We start from the raw sequence: 22,780 nt of genomic DNA on the forward strand, positions 1-22,780 counted from the left end.
GGTCCTTGGCTGTTGTTCTGGGATTGATCTGCACTTTTCACACCAAAGTACGTTCATCTCTAGGAGACAGAACGCATATCCTTCCTGAGCGGTATGACAGCTGCGTGATCCCATGGTGTTTATACTTGCGTATTGTTTGTACAGATGAACGTGGTACCTTCAGGCGTTTGGAAATTGAACCAGACTTGTGGAGGTCTACAATTTTTTGTAGACTTGGCTGATTTTTTTGATTTTCCCATGATGTCAAGCAAAGAGGCATTGAGTTTGAAGGTAGGCCTTAAAATACATCCACAGGTACACCTCCAATTGTTTCAAATGATGTCAATTAGCCTATCAGAAGCTTCTAAAGCCATGACATCATTTTCTGGAATTTTTCAAGCTGTTTAAAGGCATAGGCAACTTAGTGTATGTAAACTTCTGACCCACTGGAATTGTGTTACAGTGAATTATAAGTGAAATAATATGTCTGTAAACAATTTTTGGAAAAATTACTTGTATCATGCACAAAGTAGATGTCCTAATCGACTTGCCAAAACTATAGTTTCTTAACAAGAGATTTGTGGAGTGGTTGAAAAACTAGTTTTAATGACTCCAACCTAAGTGTATGTAAACTTCCGACTTCAACTGTACTTAGTGGCAGTACAAAATTGGTACCATTTCTGCCCAGAGATGCCATTCAAATGCCTGCTAACTCGTTACAACTTCAGCTTTAAGCACAAAGTGATTTAGTCGCCCTGTGACCAAGAAAAAGTGCTCTTGTTTGAATTCTACGTTTTTTCATGTTGATCTCTAAATCCATCTGAGAACATCACAGCAAGATGACACTGCTTTTACCGCAGTTGCTTTCCCGTCTCATATGACATATTGTGAGCTGAGCTGCGAGGTTCACAGGCAGAGGAAATCGATCCCTTGTCTGGATAGGCCAGAAAATGTGAGGTGTGCTCTCTATGCAAATGAGGTGTCAGATTACACCTATTGCATCTCAGCCATAGAATTTGAATTTAATAAGATCTCTGTGATCTCATCATTGGCTTACATGAACACGTCATTTCTGCCTGTACATGTTGCGCAGTTCACAGAGCGCCTGTACACACAAATGTCAGTCGGAACCGGTCCAAGAACTGCTCATAGTCCCCTAAATAGGGGACTTAACATTTAAACTTGTCTCACCATCCATCATTGAGAGGTTGAATGTCATTTTCTTTAGCAGTTCAATTTCTAGGAAGAGCTTGGTTCTACTGATCACTTTATCACCTGGCAAGATTTGTTTCACGAAGTCGTCTATAAATAAATACCCACTCAAGGAATAGTTTGCCCATTACACAGTGGTGGAAGAAGTACCCAGTTGTCATACAGTGCCTTGCGAAAGTATTCGGCCCCCTTGAACTTTGCAACCTTTTGCCACATTTCAGGCTTCAATCATGAAGTGGAACGACATTTATTGGATATTTCAAACTTTTTTAACAAATCAAAAACTGAAAAATTGGGCGTGCATAATTATTCAGCCCCTTTACTTTCAGTGCAGCAAACTCTCTCCAGAAGTTCAGTGAGGATCTCTGAATGATCCAATGTTGACCTAAATGACTAATGATGATAAATACAATCCACCTGTGTGTAATCAAGTCTCCGTATAAATGCACCTGCACTGTGATAGTCTCAGAGGTCCGTTAAAAGCGCAGAGAGCATCATGAAGAACAAGGAACACACCAGGCAGGTCCGAGATACTGTTGTGAAGAAGTTTAAAGCCGGATTTGGATACAAAAAGATTTCCCAAGCTTTAAACATCCCAAGGAGCACTGTGCAAGCGATAATATTGAAATGGAAGGAGTATCAGACCACTGCAAATCTACCAAGACCTGGCCGTCCCTCTAAACTTTCAGCTCATACAAGGAGAAGACTGATCAGAGATGCAGCCAAGAGGCCCATGATCACTTTGGATGAACTGCAGAGATCTACAGCTGAGGTGGGAGACTCTGTCCATAGGACAACAATCAGTCATATATTGCACAAATCTGGCCTTTATGGAAGAGTGGCAAGAAGAAAGCCATTTCTTAAAGATATCCATAAAAAGTGTTGTTTAAAGTTTGCCACAAGCCACCTGGGAGACACACCAAACATGTGGAAGAAGGTGCTCTGGTCAGATGAAACCAAAATTGAACTTTTTGGCGACAATGCAAAACGTTATGTTTGGCGTAAAAGCAACACAGCTCGTCACCCTGAACACACCATCTCCACTGTCAAACATGGTGGTGGCAGCATCATGGTTTGGGCCTGCTTTTCTTCAACAGGGACAGGGAAGATGGTTAAAATTGATGGGAAGATGGATGGAGCCAAATACAGGACCATTCTGGAAGAAAACCTGATGGAGTCTGCAAAAGACCTGAGACTGGGACGGAGATTTGTCTTCCAACAAGACAATGATCCAAAACATAAAGCAAAATCTACAATGGAATGGTTCAAAAATAAACATATCCAGGTGTTAGAATGTCAAAGTCCAGACATGAATCCAATCGAGAATCTGTGGAAAGAACTGAAAACTGCTTTTCACAAATGCTCTCCATCCAACCTCACTGAGCTCGAGCTGTTTTGCAAGGAGGAATGGGAAAAAATGTCAGTCTCTCGATGTGCAAAACTGATAGAGACATACCCCAAGCGACTTACAGCTGTAATCGCAGCAAAAGGTGGCGCTACAAAGTATTAACTTAAGGGGGCTGAATAAGTTTGCACGCCCAATTCTTCAGTTGATTTGTTAAAAAAAGTTTGAAATATCCAATAAATGTCGTTACACTTCATGATTGTGTCCCACTTGTTGTTGATTCTTCACAAAAACGGTTTTATATCTTTATGTTTGAAGCCTGAAATGTGGCAAAAGGTCGCAAAGTTCAAGGGGGCCGAATACTTTCGCAAGGCACTGTACTTGAGTTAAAGTAAAAAATACCCGAACAAAAAAGCATTTGTTTTTAAATATATTTACAGTACCAGTCAAAAGTTTTTTTCTATATTTGTACTATTTCTACATTGTAGAACAATAGTGAAGACATCAAAACTATGAAGTAACACATGGAATTATGTAGTAACCAAAAAAAGTGTTAAAAACAAAATACATTTTCAAATCTTCAAAGGTGCCACCCTTTGCCTTGATGACAGCTTTGTACACTCTTGGCATTCTCTCAACCAGTTTTACCTGGAATGCTTTTCCAACAGTAATGGACTGTCGTTTCTCATTGCTTATTTGAGCTGTTCTTGCCCTAATATGGACTTGGTATTTTACCAAATAGGCCTATCTTCTGTATACCTCCCCCTACCTTGTCACAACACAACCGATTGGCTCAAACGCATTAAGAAGGAAAGAAATTCCAAAAATGTCACACCTGTTAATTGAAATGCATTCCAGGTAACTACCTCAAAGTTGGTTGAGAGGATGCCAAGAGTGTGCAAAGCTGTCAAGGCAAAGGGTGACTAATTTGAAGAATCTCAAATATAAAATAGATTTAGATTTTGTTTAAACATTTTTTGGGTTACTACATGATTCCATCTGTTATTTCATAGTTTTGATGTCTTCACTATTATTCTACAATGTAGAAAAGAGTAAAAAGAAAAACCTTAATGAGTAGATGTCCAAACTTGACTGGTACTGTAAGTATAAATCACTAAAAGTATAAATCACTTCACATTCCTTGTAATAAATAAGCAAACCAGATAGCATGGTTCTTTTTTTTAATTTAAAAGATAGTGTTGGAGTGTGCCCCTGGCTAAGACAATTTACAAACAAAACACATGTTCAGTGAGCCCACCAGATCAGAGGCAGTGGGGATGACCAGGGGTATTTAAAGAAAAACAAACATTTAACTAGGCAAGTCGGTTAAGAACAAATTCTTATTTACAATGACGGCTTACACTTGATAAGTGTGAATTTGAAAAATTTCCTGTCCTGCTAAGCATTTGAAATGTAACAAGTACTTTGGATGTCGGAGAAAAAGTATGGCGTAACAATTACATTATTTTCTTTCGGAATGTAGTGGAGTAGAAGTAGTCAAACATAAATGGTAAAGTGGAGATACTCCTAAAAAAAAAACTACTTTAGTACTTTAAAGTATTTTTACTTTAGAGTACTTTACACATGTTCATGTAAGCGACTTACCCTTTCTGCAGAGGATGATAAGTAGACTGCACCTTTTACATTGCCAGGACAATTTACAACTATTTACTATTGTGATTGAAAGCTGATAGACATCAGTTCCTTTCAGAGCTGGAGTCTGGACAAATATCTATTGCAGTTTTCTAAAGTTTAATGACAGTGCCCACTAGTGGTGGTTGCTATGAAAAAACACAGACAGAGCAATGTCCTACAGTAGTACTGTATATAGGCAAATGAATATAATGTGAAAGCTGATGTATATATTTCTTTGCTAAGCAAATACATTTGTTACATGACTTATCAATTAATATTTGCTAGTTCCAAAACACAGGGCCTTATATCAATGTAAATAAATGCCTCTCAGATAACATCCTGTAATCAGAGACAGAATCAATGAAATCACTCGTTACAGTGATACGTTTAGGCACAAGGTACAGTCTTATGATGGGACAATCCATGACATGAAACCAATACCACAACATATGAGGAAATAGGTGCTGTTGTGTAGTGCATTGCAGCAGTTTTGATGTTACAAACAGAATGTAACACTTTGGACTAATGGTCAGTAGTAACAGGCTTTTGCCGACAAGTATAACAAAAAGAGTGGCTCCCTTCAAGCGTAGAATGGATTTTTCTTCTTTATGGAAACAAGACTAATATCCAAGACCTTAGATTTTGTCAATAACAAAACAATCGATTCCAAATGGAACAAAAATCAAGTAATTGTGACAGGCTACAGGGAGAGAAGGCATTAGAGAGCGCTGTCACTAAGTACCAAGTTGTTCAGATCTAATACTCCAGTTCAAAGTTAAAGGATACTGAAAAGGGATACACAAGCGCATGAGATTTTGCCTTAGTTCAGAGTTGATGCGTTAAAATACATACGGTATGTCAGCAGTTAAAGAACTTGATCACGCCAGCACATTTGTACTGAAGACATTATTCCCAATCATTTGCTCAAAGTACCAGTGCTCATAGCAGCAATTGTTTGAAGTAGACACTTGCAGCATACTGTGACAAAGGTGAACTCAAAACACCCAGCACAGCCTGAATTGGACAGGACTCAAATAATCATTAATTGAAAGGGTTATCATTTTGAACTAGATTACAGGAATTATTTAAAAGTGGATTTGTCTTAATTCTGAATCCACTGAAGTTAAGACTCCAGGAACTCAGTTTAACAAGGTGCATTACAGAAGGGAAATAAAATCCTTGTATTCTAAAACCTTGACATGTATTAGTATATTCATTATTTAAAATAGTATTATTTAAAAATAGAACAGCTGTAATTTATGGTTGCCAAATCAACCCAAACAATGGTAGTCCTGTTAAAGTCTGTAAATGTCTATGATCAGTTAACAAGTCCTGGCTGGTACATTGCTAAAATAAAAAGCAGGCTTTAGTTCTTTTTATAAGATGTACCCGCATCAACATGTCAATATCCAGAGAAAAGAAACATGTTTACTTTCAAACAGCACACCGGGAGAATTGTATAGTTCAATGCATCTTTACTGAAGAATATATCAAAACGAGACACTTGTAGTTGCGAACAGTGAAAATTGCTGTGCCATGGATGTATTCAAATATTCCATACCGAAAACCACTGTGTGAAGTATTGACAGTACATATACTTTGTAGGTAAATCTAACCTCTTCTCATGACCTAATGCTACCCATCTTTGTTTAGTTGCATATAGTTTAAAGAGTGGATCTCTGTACATGTAGTTCATGCTCTGTCCTAAATACATCCACACCATAATGATTAAGTCTGTCCAATTACTCTAAATCTACAGGATCAAGCCTCAAATGGTCCAGGATCGCAGTGGTTCATCTGCCAGAAGAAGGCCGCTCTGTGTTGTGATTGCATGTGTAGCAAGGACAACGACAAACTATTGGAAACAAAAGCACATTCAGCCAAGGTTATTGGTTAATGTTGCAGCTGTCATCAAGGCTGAGACACATCGTTCTCTTCACTCAGTCTTTTCCCGGCAAAAACCCCCTGCAGTCCATATTCCCATCGATTGTGCGTTTCAAAGTGCCATTTTGTTTCATGGTCACTGGCCACTTGGGAGTCTGAGCTGTAGTCAGACTTGTATTCACTCTTGCTTTTGCACTTTCTCTGAGTTTTCCTGGACTTTATGGCGAACAACTTTCAATGTGGTAAGAAAATTCCCCAGGAATAGGACAAGAAATGTCAGTGCCAACATAAATACCTGAAATACACAAAAAGGCATTAAAGAAATCACATTTATGCTGAATATCTTTACAAGACTACTGACACTGGAAGTTAAACCTTCCATTGAGGACATCTAGTACAATGACATCACAGGTGTCATTCTAAATTATTTTTATTTTAATACACAGTTCCAAAAATGTGGCATGTCAGTAGTGAAGTTAAGATATTGGGCTTTTAAAAAGCAAAGTGTTACCAGCTACTTCATGATGACACAAAATGGATGCATTTTGCATCATCATGATGATGTGGCCAGTGACTGAGTAGAGAGTAGTCTTGTAACGAGACAGGGGTGGATGTAGAGGCATGTTGTACTGTATTCTATATGAAAACAAGGGATTTTACAGAGATTGGATGGTAGTATTTATGTCCTTACCTGCCACTCTTTACAGTCTTTATGTCCTGCCAACCGAAACAGGGTCAAAGCATTGTACAGCTGCCAGAACTGTGAATGGGATTCGAGAGAGAAAAGTTCAGTCTAAGACCTAAAACCTTATTCAAGAACACAAGCAAGGCAGCTGGCGTGTGTACATGTAAAAGTATAAACAGCTGAAATAAGGAACAAAACGTAAGCTTCGCAATCATGTTGGGCAACACTTATTTTACAAGTGTGACAGATTTTGCAATACCGTCTTTTAACTTCTTCAAGTCTCCCCACTCCACTCTCTTCCCCCATAACACCTCATCCTAGTCTGTGTGAAACAAGCTGGCACACACTCAGACCTCATCCCTGGATAACCATTTTAGTACAGTTGTGTTAGACTTACATGTCCAAAGAAGAGGAATGGCAAGAGGAAGGTGAGCCCTCTCCACATCCATGACTGGAACCCCTCTGCAAAACAGAAACAATTAATAAAAAGGTGGAAGATCCAGAACATTGAATAATGCATAACCTTCCCGAAAGACCGTATGTTTACATCCAGTTCAACTTGCTTTGTCAGGAGTACAGGTTAATCATTAGACTAAAACACATGGTAGAGTAAAGTAAGCTATATCAAAAACAGCTAAACAAGAGGGACAAAACCTTTATCCTCTTGACCAATACTATGTTCAAAGGGCAGCTGCAAACTGATTGCAAAATGTTGTCCATTCGCTCCCTCTGGTCAGCAAGCTTTCACTAAATATATTTTACTAGTCTATCATAATTGGACTTTTGGGCAGTAGAAATATAAACTTTGATTAAAAGAGGATGTGTGTGAACTCATGCAGGGCATTCCGACAACTGGGACATCACTCAAAATGGAAGAGTAGAGACTTGCTCAAGGTTAAAACATCACCTTTGTCCCATTTTTCCAGTCATGGGGTTGCTTGTGGCCCACTTCTTTGTAAGAACTATTAAAACACATGCAAATGTATTGTACAGGGAATACAAACAGTGTAGTTATTCCCACCGCAAGGCAATCAAACAAGAGAAATGTCGGTATAGGGACAAAGTGGAGTCGCAATTCAACGGCTCAGACACGAGACGTATGTGGCAGGGTCTACAGGCAATCACAGACTACAAAAAGAAAACCAGCCACGTCTTGCTTCCAGACAAACTAAACACCTTCTTTGCCTGCTTTGAGGATAATACTGCGCCACCGATGCAGCCCACTACCAAGGACTGCAGGCTCTCCCTCTCCATGGCCGACGTGAGTAAGACATTTAAACGTGTCAACACTCAATAGGCTGCCGGCCAAGACGGCATCCCTAGCCGCGTCCTCAGAGCACGTGCAGACCAGGTGACTGGTGTGTTTACAAACATATTCAATCTCCCCATCCCAGTCTGCTGTCCCCACATGCTTCAAGATGGCCACCATTGTTCCTGTACCCAAGAACACAAAGGAAACAGAACTAAATGACTATCGCCCAGTAGCACTCACTTCTGTCATCATGAAGTGCTTTGGGAGACTCACCTCCACCTTAGCTGCCACCCTAGACCCACTTCAACTTGCTTACCACCCCCAATAGGCCCACAGATGATGCAATCACCATCACACTGCCCTATCCCATCTGGACAAGAGGAATACCTATGTAAGAATGCTGTTCATTGACTACAGCTCAGCATTCAACACCATTGTACACTCCAAGCTCATCATTAGGCTTGAGGGCCTGGGTCTCAACCTCGCCCTGTGCAATTGGGTCCTGGACTTCCTGACGGGCCGCCCCCAGGTGGTGAAGGTAGGAAACACCTCTTCGCTGATCCTCAACACTGGGGCCCCACAAGGGTGCGTGCTCAGCCTCCTCCTGTACTCCCTGTTCACCCATGACTGCGTGGACATGCACGCCTCCAACTCAATCATCAAGTTTGCAGACGACACTACAGTAGTGGGCTTGATTACCAACAATGACGAGACAGCCTAAAGGAAGGAGGTGAGGGCACTGAGTGTGGTATCAGGAAAATAACCTCGCACTCAACGTCAACAAAACAAAGGAGATGATCGTGGACTTCAGGAAACAGCAGAGGGTGCACCCCCCTTTCCACATCGACAGGACAGCAGTGGAGAAGGTGGAAATCTTCAAGTTCCTCGGCGTACACGTCACAGACAAACAGAAATGGTCCACTCACACAGAGAGTGTGGTGAAGTCGCAACAGCGCCTCTTCAACCTTAGGAGGCTAAAGAAATTTGGCTTAACACCTAAAACTTTGACAGATGCACAATTAAGAGCATCCTGTCAGGCTGTATCACCGCCTGGTACGGCAACTGCACCGCGCACAGACGCAAGGCTCTCCAGAGGGTGGTGCGGTCTGCATAATGCATCACACGGGGCAAACTACCTGCCCTCCATGCCACCTACAGCACCCGGTGTCATAGGAAGGCCAAAAAGATCAAGGACAACAACCACCCGACCCACTGCATGTTCACCCCGCTACCATCCAGAAGGCGAGGTGCATCAAAGCTGGGACCCAGAGACAGCTTCTTTCAAGGCCATCATACTGTTAAAACAACCATCACTAACACAGAGAGGCTGCTGCCAACATACAGACATGAAATCATTGGCCACTTCAATAAATGGATCACTAGTCACTTTAATAATGTCTTGCATTACTCTCCTCGTATGTATTCTATACCATCTTGCCTATGCCCGCTCGGTCATCGCTCATCCATATATTCTTATTCCATCCCTTTACTTAGATTTGTGTGTATTAGGTAGTTGTTGTGGAATTGTTAGAGTACTGTTAGATATTACTGCTGTCAGAACTAGAAGCAAAATGCTTGTGCTACACTCGCAATAACATCTGCTAACCATGTGTTGGTGACCAATAAAATGTTATTTGATTTACAGGCATGACTGAAATTACTGGCACCCTTGATCAAGATGAGAGAGAGAAAAAAAGACTAAAGTAATGAGATATTTTATGCAAAAATTATATCATTTTATACAATTGCTCAGAGAGAAATATTTTATTTAATAAGTAATAAAAAAAATATTCTCAAAAAGATAGGGGTCAGAATTATTGGCACCCGTGTTTTCAATACTCCTGCACCTTCCCCTTTGCGAGGACAACGGCACAGAGCCTTTTTCTAAAATGTTTTATGAGATTGGAGACCACATTGGAAGGGATCTTAAGAGACCATTCCTCCATAGAGAATATTTCCAGATTATTGTGATGCATTCGTAAATTCACGCTGGAGTGCTCTGGGCGTTCGCAAATTCAGAGCGTTTTGCTCTTGAAGCGTTTGAGCGCACACTGGACACTCTGGCCAAGGAATAGGGTTTACTTGAACTGGCGACAGTTTAATGAAGCAAACCCCCCCCCCCCCTGCACTATATTTTACAGTAGGCATGGATTTTTTTTCTGTATATGCGAGTGGTGTGAGTGGCCAAAGAGCTTTATTTTCATGTCATCCAACAAATGCAAACACACAATGTTCTATTTTTTTAGCATACAATATAGCTCAGTATGTATTATTTATTTTATACAGCCTTTAAATTTTTATTTTATCAATTTGGGTTGTGACTTAATGGTTCAAAAGTCTTCCTAAGTCATAACCAATAAGCAAGCCTTAGAAACTGACTTAACTGAAAATGAACTCATCTTACCCACTGTGAGGTCCAACTGATTTCTTTCCCCCAAAGCTCGTAACCTGTATAAGCAGCCACTTTGATAGTAATATTGAAGAAACTGCACAAAGCCTGAAAAACACAGGGATGAATTTCAACAAATCAATCAAATACTTTTACAATCAATCATATATGAGTAATGACATGGACTTATATTGTGCGACTTGTTTTCAAAACACTCAACACATGAAGATAAAATGAGAAAGTAGATGCTTACTCTGATAAATGGAGAAGGCAAGGAATTGACTTCTAAACATCTGATACATGGACCCCTCTGGCCTTTGAGAAGAAACAGAGGAACCAATTAATACCGGCAATCAAATAACATTTATCAATCAAACTGCTCGTCAAGCAACCTTTGAGGATAACTGCCAATCGATTTTGACCGACAGCAATTAATGAAAATGTTCAAAGTTGAAAATAAATAAAAAGGACTTACCAGGTAAGCATTACACCTGATAGGAAGGTAGAGACGTAATGATGGGAGACCCACCACCCTTTGATCCTGAAAGGACACATTGAGTGGAATTAGAATAAAGAAGCAGAACTAGATCGACATGCTAGTCTATTATTTGAATCTCACGGAGTAAATAAATAATTTGGTCACGTAAAAAGCTTAGTAGCTCACCGAGACCCATTGCTCATGAGGATGCTTTCCCTTATGGTCAAAGTGCAATAGTACCAAACCAGCAAGAAGTTGAAGATTTCATCTGTGACACTGAAACAAAACAGACATTTACAACTACCTTGCTTTAACGAAACATTAAAAGATGCTACGAGGAAACATCAAAATGTATAATATAACCAACTCACCGGTAATTGAACAAGAAGAGACAGGTTATGGCAGCAAACATCAAGATTATTGTCATGCAAAGCTTGAACTTCTCATATTCATCTTTGTAGGCAAATCTGCTCGAGCGAAAAGATGCAACAAGGAATCAGATGCAGCAACCAAACAGATGTGACTGAATACAGATATTTTGTTAAAGCTGAAGCAACACACTTACTTAGCCTGGTTGCTGAGGAGTGTGACATTCACATTGCCAAGGACCAAATTTAAGTACAATCTGAAAAGAGACATACTTTTACACCCTCTAATGACAAACTGCATCAAATCTGTAACCAACCAAAAAATGACCATGTCCTCAAATACACTGACCCATTCTTCTTTGGCAAATAGGCTTCCATATCAAAGAAGAAATGTTCTTTGTCTTTAATTTGCATTTGGATGTCTTTGATCAGTTCGGTTTCTTTCTCATCGCTTGTTTTTGTACATCTGTAGGAGAACAACACACTAAATGCTCAGGTCCTAATTATGAGGACCTTTGGTACAGGAAAACAAGACTGGATGGACCATTCTTTGTCAATAACTGCAAGCTGCCAGCACTAATAATAGGCTACTTACTTGCACAGACTGTGCCGGAGGTCTTTTAGACCCTTCCTCTGTTTACTAATGGCACTGCTGCATGTTGCCTGGAGGTTGGTGAGCTCATCGAGCTTCTGTCTGTACACTTTGTGAGTTTCCTAGAAATAAGAATGGTAAGCAAATGACTGCACATTGCTCACCAGTACTCAAATATGTTGATAACTGTCAGGCAATTATTTTCAAATTCCAAATTTAGACAAGCCGTGATGGATAAGGTCTAGGACAGATCCCCCTTTTATTCTTGCAGTTTGATGCTGTCTCAGTGGCTGATCTAGCAGTATATGACAGGTGGATGGAAGGCAATATTACAATATCATTGAAACCTATCCAGTCGTTTCAAATGGTAGCAATTAAGAAGGAAATAACGTTTAAGAGGGGAGGAAGACGACTACACATTTATTTGCTACTTATCCGCATTGGTTGACTGATTTAACTGCGCCGAAGTGAAAACTTGGTGGATTTCACTTAAACACAACTAACGTTACCTAATCATTGTTATTAATCGGAGTTGGCTAGCTAGTTTGCTGGTTATAAGGACTTTAACAGGCGAACGTTATTATTGCTAGATAATTAACGTTAGCGAACATTCGCCATTCATTGTTCAAATGTGCGGATATTAAAAGCTAGCTGTACCACTTGAAGTAAATCTGACTTGCAGATACCGCAGTATACGAATTAGTTATATTGGAAAGTTCCTAAATACAACATATTGTGTACAAAAATGCCTGATGTTGTGTCAAAAGTACCCTTTATCAAGTTAGTATGCTAGCTAGCGTCTAGCCATGTTGGCTGGGTTAGCTAAACTAGCTAGAAAGCTAGCTGAGCTGACAATAGTAACGTTATATCAGTTATCATCCTCCAACCTCTCTTTCTGAACTGGCGGTAGTCCACGTCATTCCACGCACCTAGTTAGTTATCAAACTGGCTTCACATAGGCCTACCTGTAACTGTTGATATTCTTGGTCAATTTCTCTCCATTCAGTTTGACACCTTTGCAGTGACATTGTGTCAGTAAGCGGCACTCGCCGACTCCCACTGTACAGAACCTCCAACGGCCAGTACAGCTGTCCACGATTATTTTCTTATTTCATTTAGAGCGCATGCGTCCGACCGCCTACTACTGAAAAATGTACATTTGTGTCGTCACTTGTTCTAAAGTGCAGAAACAAACTTACTAGACAGGAACCCCTACTACAGTAACATTTTCATAAACATAACTGTATTTGTATGAATGTTTTGAATAATGATTTTGAGGGCAATATAATGACACATTTACAAAAACTGAGATTTCTCAGCCCGAACGAAATCTAGTATTTATACATCTATGCAAGTTGGTTGCTATGGGGATAGGACGCTTGGTCATTGTTGCCTCGCTTGTCTTTTACCACCTCACTAGCTAACCAGCTATGTTGACCTAATGTTAAATTTGACTTCACTTTGAAAATTGAAAAGACAAGTGGATTGAGCTAAAAAGGAGTCGTTCGCTTGGACACATACGAGGTACAATTTGAGTTAATACATTATTTTTAGATGTAAAAGTAATGTATAAAAATGTCACATTTGCTAGCTAGCTAGCTAACCTTGTTGGCATAATCTGCGAAATGTTCTTATTTTGTTTCAGTTTTGGTTGTCATTTGATCAGTCATTGTAAACAAACAATGTAGCTATAGCTAGCTTCAAATGATAAACTATTTTCAACTACCTGTTCCATGAATGGACTGTCAAGTCTTTGCATCCATAGCTGTAGTCTAGTGGTTACCAGATACATTTATTTCTACAGCATCCTCCAAACCAGTTGGTGGTGGGGCTGCAGTTATGCTGTAAATTGATTAAGGATTGTGCCTTTAAGTTAATAACTTTTTCAAACAATGTTTGAAAATCATGTATGTTCTGCTTACAGCCATGCCTCATCTGAAGAAACCTCGAAAAGTGGAGCCCCTGTCAAAATTATGGGACAGAAAGGCACAAAAGTGTGGACTGCGACACACTGTTTATTCAGTCAATGGAGATGAATACACCGGGGATTGGCTGGACAGCAAGAAGCATGGTACTACTGTAGCATGACATAGATTTTCCACACACCAAGTATTAGGCCTAGGCTTACTGTGTAACCATTCAGACACATGGGCTGTGATTGGTTCTCACCAATTTAAAAAAAATAATCTTTCAACAGATTCTAAGAACATACAGTACCAGTCAAAGGTTTGGACACATCTACTCATTCAAGTGTTTGTCTTTATTTTTTTCTATATTGTAGAATAATAAACTCTTGGCATTTTCTCAACCAGCTTCACCTGAATGCTTTTCCAACAGTCTTGAAGGAGTTCCCACATATGCTGATCACTTGTTGGCTGCTTTTCCTTCACTCTGCGGTCCAACTCATCCCAAACCATCTCAATTGGATTGAGGTCAGGTGATTGTGGAGGCCGGGTCATCTAATGCAGCACTCCGTCACTCTCCTTCTTGGTCAAATAGCCCTAATACAGCCTTGGAGGTGTGTTAGGTCATTGTCCTGTTGAAAAACAAATGATAGTCCCACTAAGCGCAAACCAGATTTAAATTTTTTTATTTCACCTTTATTTTAACCAGGTAGGCTAGTTGAGAACAAGTTCTCATTTGCAACTGCGACCTGGCCAAGATAAAGCATAGCAGTGTGAACAGACAACACAGAGTTACACATTGAGTAAACAATAAACAAGTCAATAACACAGTAGAAGAAAAGAGTCTATATACATTGTGTGCAAAAGGCATGAGGAGGTAGACAAATAATTACAATTTTGCAGATTAACACTGGAGTGATAAATGATCAGATGGTCATGTACAGGTAGAGATATTGATGTGCAAAAGAGCAGAAAAGTAAATAAATAAAAACAGTATGGAGATGAGGTAGGTAAAATTGGGTGGGCTATTTACCGATAAGACTATGTACAGCTGCAGCGATCGGTTAGCTGCTCAGATATCAGACGTTTGAAGTTGGTGAGGGAGATAAAAGTCTCCAACTTCAGCGATTTCTGCAATTCGTTCCAGTCACAGGCAGCAGAAAACTGGAACGAAAGGCGGCCAAATGAGGTGTTGGCTTTAGGGATGATCAGTGAAATACACCTGCTGGAGCGCGTGCTACGGGTGGGTGTTGTCATCGTGACCAGTGAACTGAGATAAGGCGGAGCTTTACCTAGCATGGACTTGTAGATGACCTGGAACCAGTGGGTCTGGCGACGAATATGTAGCAAGGGCCAGCCGACTAGATCATACAAGTCGCAGTGGTGGGTGGTATAAGGTGCTTTAGTGACAAAACGGATGGCACTGTGATAAACTGCATCCAGTTTGCTGAGTAGAGTGTTGGAAGCTATTTTGTAGATGACGTCGCCGAAGTCGAGGATCGGTAGGATAGTCAGTTTTACTAGGGTAAGTTTGGCGGCATGAGTGAAGGAGGCTTTGTTGCGGAATAGAAAGCCGACTCTGGATTTGATTTTCGATTGGAGATGTTTAGGTACTTATAGATGTCCACATATTCAAGGTCGGAGCCATCCAGGGTGGTGATACTAGTCAGGCGTGCAGGTGCAGGCAGCGAACGGTTGAAAAGCATACATTTGGTTTTACTAGCGTTTAAGAGCAGTTGGAGGCCACGGAAGGAGTGTTGTATGGCATTGAAGTTTGTTTGGAGGTTAGATAGCACAGTGTCCAAGGACGGGCCTGAAGTATATAGAATGGTGTCGTCTGCGTAGAGGTGGATCAGGGAATCGCCCGCAGCAAGAGCAACATCATTGATATATACAGAGAAAAGAGTCGGCCCGAGAATTGAACCCTGTGGCACCCCCATAGAGACTGCCAGAGGACCGGACAGCATGCCCTCCGATTTGACACTCTGCACTCTGTCTGCAAAGTAATTGGTGAATCATGCAAGGCAGTCATCAGAAAAACCAAGGCTACTGAGTCTGCCGATAAGAATATGGTGATTGACAGAGTCGAAAGCCTTGGCAAGGTCGATGAAGACGGCTGCACAGTACTGTCTTTTATCGATGGCCGTTATGATATCGTTTAGTACCTTGAGCGTGGTTGAGGTGCACCCGTGACCGGCTCGGAAACCAAATTGCACAGCGGAGAAGGTACGGTGTGATTCGAGATGGTCAGTGACCTGTTTGTTGACTTGGCTTTCGAAGACCTTAGATAGGCAGGGAAGGATGGATATAGGTCTGTAACAGTTTGGGTCCAAGGTGTCTCCCCCTTTGAAGAGGGGGATGACTGCGGCAGCTTTCCAATCCTTGGGGATCTCAGACGATATGAAAGAGAGGTTGAACAGGTTGGTAATAGGGGTTGCGACAATGGCGGCAGATAGTTTCAGAAATAGAGGGTCCAGATTGTCAAGCCCAGCTGATTTGTACGGGTCCAGGTTTTGCAGCTCTTTCAGAACATCTGCTATCTGGATTTGGGTAAAGGAGAACCCGGAGAGGCTTGGGCGAGTAGCTGCGGGGGGGGCGGGGGCGGAGCTGTTGGCCGAGGTTGGAGTAGCCAGGCGGAAGGCATGGCCAGCCGTTGAGAAATGCTTGTTGAAGTTTTCGATAATCATGGATTTATCGGTGGTGACCGTGTTACCTAGCCTCAGTGCAGTGGGAGCTGGGAGGAGGTGCTCTTGTTCTCCATGGACTTCACAGTGTCCCAGAACTTTTTGGAGTTGGAGCTCCAGGATGCAAATCTCTGCCTGAAGAAGCTGGCCTTAGCTTTCCTGACTGACTGAGTGTATTGGTTCCTGACTTCCCTGAACAGTTGCATATCACGGGGACTATTCGATGCTATTGCAGTCCGCCACAGGATGTTTTTGTGCTGGTCGAGGGCAGTCAGGTCTGGAGTGAACCAAGGGCTATATCTGTTCTTAGTTCTGCATTTTTTGAACGGAGCATGCTTATCTAAAATGGTGAGGAAGTTACTTTTAAAGAATAACCAGGCATCCTCAACTGACGGGATGAGGTCAGTGTCCTTCCAGGATACCCGGGCCAGGTCGATTAGAAATGCCTGCTCACAGAAGTGTTTTAGGGAGCGTTTGACAGTGATGAGGGGTGGTCGTTTGACTGCTGTGTATTTGGAGGGCCAGTTGGTCAGGATGACGTCTATGAGGGTGCCCTTGTTTAGAGATTTAGGGTTGTATCTGGTGGGTTCCTTGATGATTTGTGTGAGATTGATGGCATCTAGCTTAGATTGTAGGACTGCCGGGGTGTTAAGCATATCCCAGTTTAGGTCACCTAACAGAACAAACTCTGAAGCTAGATGGGGGGCGATCAGTTCACAAATGGTGTCCAGGGCACAGCTGGGAGCGGAGGGAGGTCGTTAGCAGGCGGCAACAGTGAGAGACTTATTTCTGGAGAGAGTAATTTTTAAGATTAGTAGTTCGAACTGTTTGGGTATGGACCTGGAAAGTATGACATTACTTTGCAGGCTCTCTCTGCAGTAGACTGCAACTCCTCACCCTTTGGCAGTTCTATCTTGACGGAAAATGTTATAGTTGGGTATGGAAGTCTCAGAATTTTTGGTGGCCTTCCTGAGCCAGGATTCAGACACGGCAAGGACATCAGGGTTAGCAGAGTGTGCTAAAGCAGTGAGTAAAACAAACTTAGGGAGGAAGCTTCTGATGTTGACATGCATGAAACCAAGGCTTTTTCGATCACAGAAGTCAACAAATGAGGGTGCCTGGGGACATGCAGGGCCTGGGTTTACCTCCACATCACCCGCGGAACAGAGGAGGAGTAGTATGAGGGTGCGGCTAAAGGCTATCAAAACTGGTCGCCTAGAGCGGTGGGGACAGAGAATAAAAGGAGCAGATTTCTGGGCATGGTAGAATATATTCAGGGCATAATGAGCAGACAGGGGTATGGTGGGGTGCGGGTACAGCGGAGGTAAGCCCAGGCACTGGGTAATGAAGAGATATGTTGCCTCTCTGGACATGCTGGTTGTAATGAGTGAGGTCACCGCATGTGTGGGAGGTGGGACAAAGGGGGTATCAGGGGTATGAAGAGTGGAACTAAGGGCTCCATTGTAAACTAAAACAATGATAACTAACCTGAACAACAGTATACAAGGCATATTGACATTTGAGAGAGACATACAGGGAGGCATACAGTAATCACAGGTGTTGAATTGGGAGAGCTAGCTAAAACAGTAGGTGAGACAACAACAGCTAATCAGCTAGCACAACAACAGCAGGTAAAATGGGGTTGACTAGGCAGGGAGGGTTGGATTAACTACACACAGAGACTGAGTGCGGCTGGGGCCGACAGATAAAACATAAACAAGCAGAATGGAGTACCGTGATTAATGGACAGTCCAGATGGGATGGCATATTGCTGCAGAATTCTGTGGTAGCCATGCTGGTTAAGTGTGCCTTGAATTCTTAATAAATCACAGACAGTGTCACCAGCAAAGCACCCCCACACCATCTCACCTCCTCCTCCATGCTTCAGGGTGGGAACCACAAGTGGAGATCATCTGTTCACCTACTCTGCGTCTCACAAAGACACAGCGGTTAGAACAATGAATCTCAAATTTAGACTCCTCAGACCAAAGGACAGATTTCCACCAGTCTAATGTCCATTGCTCGTGTTTCTTGGCCCAAGCAAGTATCTTCTTATTGGTGTCCTTGGTAGTGGTTTCATTGCAGAAATTCGACCATGAAGGCATGATTCACGCAGTCTCCTCTGAACAGTTGATGTTGAGATGTGTCTGTTACTTGAACTCTGTGAAGCATTTATTCTGGCTGCAATTTCTGAGGCTGGTAACTCTAATGAACTTATCCTCTGCAGCAGAGGTAATTCTAGGTCTTCCTTTCCTGATCTGTAAATGATGGGCAAATTAACATTCATGAATATAGTTTACTTCGAAGGGACAGGAATAGGAATGGTGGGGGTGTAGCACTGTACATTCAAAATTATATACCTTTTGAGAGGAGCGATGACCTTAATGTATGTCAAAAAGAGGCACTATGGGCTCAAGTACATCTGCCTCACCAGGCACCCATATTGATAGGTTGTGTGTATAGGCCTAGCTCTAAGGTGTCCTATCTGGATGACTTATGCACTGGGTTTGACCAGGCCACAGATAATAACAGAGATGTATTTATCTTGGGTGATTTTAATATAAATTGGAAGGATCATAATAATTCAAATATAACTAAATTGATGAGATATGCCGAGAACTGTGGTTTGAAACAAATGGTTAATGATACTACTAGATCATCAACTAAGTTGGGTCACCGTTCAGATACATGCATTGATCTGATCTTCTGTAATATACCATTGCAATGCTTAAAAGCCAGATCAATGCTAGTGGGCTGGACAGACCATAATATTGTGGCCATTACCATGAACACCAATGTTCCAAAGAAACCCCAAAGGATTGTGGTCATGATAATTTTTTAAAAATGTAATCATGAGCTATTTCAAAATGATTTGGCTGCTGTACCCTGGGTGCTGATTTATCTAGAGGATGATTTAAATCACACTACTGAAAGCTTTATTGATTTGCTCACTGAGGTAATGGACCATCATGCACCAGTAAGAAAGAGTACAGTTGAGGTTCGTCAATCTCCATGGATTGATGAAGAACTGGGTGCGGCTTTTTCTCAAAGAAATATGGCAAAAGTCTTAGCAGCCAAATATGAACTAGAAATTGATGAACAGAATTATAGAACATTACGTAATTATGCAGTTAACTTAAATCGTAAGAAAAAAACATTATTTTACAAAAATGCTTTTAGTGGTTGTAAAAAGGTATGGAATACAGTGAAGGGCTTACTTGATACATCTATTTCATCATACCCATCTAGTGTGGAGATTGATGGGAGAACAATAACAAAACCAGCTGATTTTGCCAATAATTTTGCAGTTTTTTTTTTTTACAAAGAAAATGTATTTACTGAGTGATAATGTAAACACCCATTCTTCCAAACAAGCTATTGTCCAATGGATTGATGATCATATTATGAGCAAAACAACATGCTCTTTTACTCTACAAATGGTGTCAGTAGAGGTGTTAAACCTATTGAAGTCATTACCCAATGGTAAATCTACAGGTTATGATCTTATGGACAATTTTTTACTTCGCTATGCTGCTCCACTGAAATACATATTTAATTGGTCACTGGAAAAGGGGACATTTGTAAATGTATGGAAGCATGTTAAACTGTGTTCTATCCTGAAAGACAGCAAAAAAACAATTACTCCTCCCAGTAGTTGACCAATTAGTCGACTCCCTTCACTCAGTAAGATATTGGAGGGTATTGTGAGTCCACAAATATGGGAGTACATGGAAAAGAATGATCTGATTACAGCCAATCAGCATGCTTATCGCAAAAAAACATTCCACTACCACTGCATTGGTTGACATGACTGACCATTGGCTCAATGCTATGGATAATAGCAGCTTTGTGGAGTATTATTTTTAGATTTTAGTGAAGCATTTGATTTAGTGGATCATTAAATAATTTGGACAAAAGAGAATGTTGGTAAGAGACAGACATTCAGTAAATAATAGGAATAGATTGTCCACCATCTATGTGTTATCCAGACAGAAAAGAGAAGTAGGCAAAAGAACATTTCGATTTAGACCAATAAAGAAATTGAATAATTTAGCTGAGCAAACCAGAAACCTTTCAATATATAAATTCAAACAATACATTAAAACCATTTAAATATAATACATAGGAAAGTTGTGCTGGACTATGGTCGATGAAGAATCAATCTATCTTGTTAGACTGTTAGGGTATTAATCGGGTCAATATGTTAGTGTATTATGTCTTGTTTGTAGCAGTGTGTTATATGTGAGAATGTGATCGTATTATAAATTGTATTTTTATGTTTAAGGACTCTTGGAAGATTAGTCGAAATGAGGACTAAAAGAGATCCAAATCAAATCAATCATGTGGCAGTCCTCAGGAGAGCTAATTTCATCATAGTGCTTGATGGTTTTGGAAAGTTGTTGAAATTTTCCATATTGACGGACCTTTATATTTTAAAGTAATGATGTCGTGTCGTTTCTCTTTTCTTATTTGAGCTGTTCATGCCATAATATGGACTTGGTATTTTACCAAATAGGACTATCTTCTATATAACACCCCTACCTTGTCACAACACAACTGATTGGCTCAAACGCATTAAGAAGGAAAGAAATTCCAGAAATCAACTTTTAACAAGGCACACCTGTTAATTGAAATGCATTCCAGGTGACTACCTCATGAAGCTGGTTGAGAGAATACCAAGTGTGCAAAGCTGTCATCAAGGTAATGGGTGGCTACTTTGAAGAATCTCAAATATAAAATATTTTGATTTGTTTAACGCTTTTTTGCTTACTACATGATTCCATATCTGTTATTTTATAGTTTTGATGTCTTCACTATTATTCTATAATGTAGAAAAGAGTAAAAATAAAGAAAAACCTTGGATTGAGTAGGTGTGTCCAAAGTTGTCAGGTACTGTAGATAACTTTTTTTCTTTCCCACTATAACTTCAATAGTATTGATCACCACTTAATTTGTTAACAGCTAGACCTATTTTTAAAAATCTGCAATGAATATGTGGGTGGCTTTTCTCCCTGTTCCTTTAATTTTTCTAGGCAAAGGAACTCAAATTTGGAAGAAGGCCGGGGCCATTTATGATGGAGACTGGAAATATGGCAAACGTGATGGATATGGGACCTACAGCAAACTCCTGTCTGTAACCAATGAATATTCAAGGGAATACTCAGGTGGATGGGAAAATGACAAAAAGCATGTATGTACACAGGACAATGTTTGTTTTGTTAGGCTAAGAATGTAAATAATGTTAACCTAGGCCTATTATATTTCTTCATTTATTATAAGACACCTGGCCTCAGTGAAACAAGGGCAGGTTTCTATGTCTTCTCATCTACCTTAGGGGTTTGGGACCTACTTCTACAGTGACACTGCATGCTATGAGGGAGAATGGAGTGAGGATCAGAAGAGTGGCTGGGGCAGGATGTATTATGACAATGGGGACATATATGAGGGAGAATGGCTGAAAAACAAACATCACGGACAGGGCATGCTTCGTCTCGGTAAGGGCACATTATTTTACATTTTAGACTATCTCATGACTGGGGCGGCAGGTAGTTTAGTTGTTAGAGCGTTGGCCAGTAACCGAAAGGTTGCCGGATTGAATCCTTGAGCTGACAAGAAATCTGTCGTTCTGCCCCTGAACAAGGCAGTTAACCCACTGTTCCCCGGTAGGCCATCATTGTAAATAAGAATATGTTCTGAGTTGCCTAGTTAAAAGGTTACATTTGAAAAAAACAACCATTTAAAAAAAAAGTAATGACTGTTGTCAGGGGTGTGTGGAAGACAAAAAAAAGTTGATTTCCAGAGTGTGCAGTGGATGGGTGAGAAAGATGAAGTAATTGTAATTGTCTCTCATTTGTTTTGAAGCCAATGAAAACAGGTATGAAGGCAACTGGAAGTATGGGAAGAAGAATGGGCATGGAAAGTTCTTTTACCTGGACAAAGGTCAGCTTTATGAGGGCTTCTGGGTGGACGGAGTGGCCAAATGTGGAACAGTCTCTGACTTTGGAAGAGCTGAGGCACCAACACCAACAATATACCCAATTCCTAAGGTACATACGTTGTCTTTTGAAGTATTTTAAGAGGTTTGTCTTTACCGGGTGTTGCAAGTGTTGAGCCAAGCCACTTTACCTGCTTATGTGAATATCAATTCACTGTATAGTGAAGTCTCCCCCTTTTCTCTATTTAAGGTACATCTGTTGGATGTGAGATCAGTTTTAATGGAAACACAATCAACATTCCACAGTGAATAGGACAAGCCAAAGAAGAACATCAGAACACCCCAAAGTGCTCCATCTCTGCTGATCTCTGGACACCATGCTCACTTACCATGCTGTTAAATGCCATCATGTAATGAATAAAGAGAGCACATCATCAT

General features: G+C 40.8%; 2 protein-coding genes across 3 annotated transcripts; one reads left to right on the forward strand and one right to left on the reverse strand.

Moving 5' to 3' along the window:
* Positions 1-3,703: 3,703 nt before the first annotated feature.
* On the reverse strand, positions 3,704-12,912 carry LOC135517847 (transmembrane protein 120B-like). Its single transcript, XM_064942498.1, has 12 exons — positions 12,785-12,912; positions 11,823-11,941; positions 11,577-11,693; positions 11,425-11,484; positions 11,231-11,326; positions 11,046-11,135; positions 10,857-10,922; positions 10,635-10,696; positions 10,397-10,489; positions 7,138-7,202; positions 6,747-6,815; positions 3,704-6,350 (listed from the first exon to the last, which is right to left on the reverse strand). Exons 1-12 carry the CDS (start codon positions 12,845-12,847, stop codon positions 6,234-6,236), a joined length of 1,017 nt encoding a protein of 338 aa, XP_064798570.1. The 5' UTR covers positions 12,848-12,912; the 3' UTR covers positions 3,704-6,233.
* Positions 11,882-22,779, forward strand: morn3 (MORN repeat containing 3). Of its 2 annotated transcripts, none has more exons than XM_064942494.1 (6): positions 11,882-11,956; positions 13,744-13,890; positions 21,441-21,598; positions 21,743-21,902; positions 22,270-22,454; positions 22,593-22,779. In XM_064942494.1, exons 2-6 carry the CDS (start codon positions 13,746-13,748, stop codon positions 22,653-22,655), a joined length of 711 nt encoding a protein of 236 aa, XP_064798566.1. In that variant the 5' UTR covers positions 11,882-11,956; positions 13,744-13,745; the 3' UTR covers positions 22,656-22,779. The 2 variants fall into 2 exon arrangements, with proteins under 2 accessions (XP_064798566.1, XP_064798565.1); XM_064942493.1 differs by lacking the exon at positions 11,882-11,956 and adding an exon at positions 12,884-13,343.
* Position 22,780: the final 1 nt, after the last annotated feature.

This window comes from Oncorhynchus masou, chromosome 28 (assembly GCF_036934945.1).
Source record: "Oncorhynchus masou masou isolate Uvic2021 chromosome 28, UVic_Omas_1.1, whole genome shotgun sequence".
Lineage (NCBI taxonomy): Eukaryota > Metazoa > Chordata > Actinopteri > Salmoniformes > Salmonidae > Oncorhynchus > Oncorhynchus masou.

What these genes read in the sequence shown, in the direction of transcription:
- morn3 (XM_064942494.1), top strand. Translation starts at nt 13,746, where the DNA reads ATGCCTCATCTGAAGAAACCTCGAAAAGTGGAGCCCCTGTCAAAATTA. An exon ending in ACAGGGCATGCTTCGTCTCG is followed by an intron (nt 21,903 to 22,269) that starts GTAAGGGCACAT and finishes TTTGTTTTGAAG; the next exon opens with CCAATGAAAACAGGTATGAA. An exon ending in CAATATACCCAATTCCTAAG is followed by an intron (nt 22,455 to 22,592) that starts GTACATACGTTG and finishes TCTCTATTTAAG; the next exon opens with GTACATCTGTTGGATGTGAG.
- LOC135517847 (XM_064942498.1), bottom strand. Translation starts at nt 12,847, where the DNA reads ATGTCACTGCAAAGGTGTCAAACTGAATGGAGAGAAATTGACCAAGAA. An exon ending in CTCCTCAGCAACCAGGCTAA is followed by an intron (nt 11,327 to 11,424) that starts GTAAGTGTGTTG and finishes TCGCTCGAGCAG; the next exon opens with ATTTGCCTACAAAGATGAAT. An exon ending in CTCTTCTTGTTCAATTACCG is followed by an intron (nt 11,136 to 11,230) that starts GTGAGTTGGTTA and finishes GTTTTGTTTCAG; the next exon opens with TGTCACAGATGAAATCTTCA.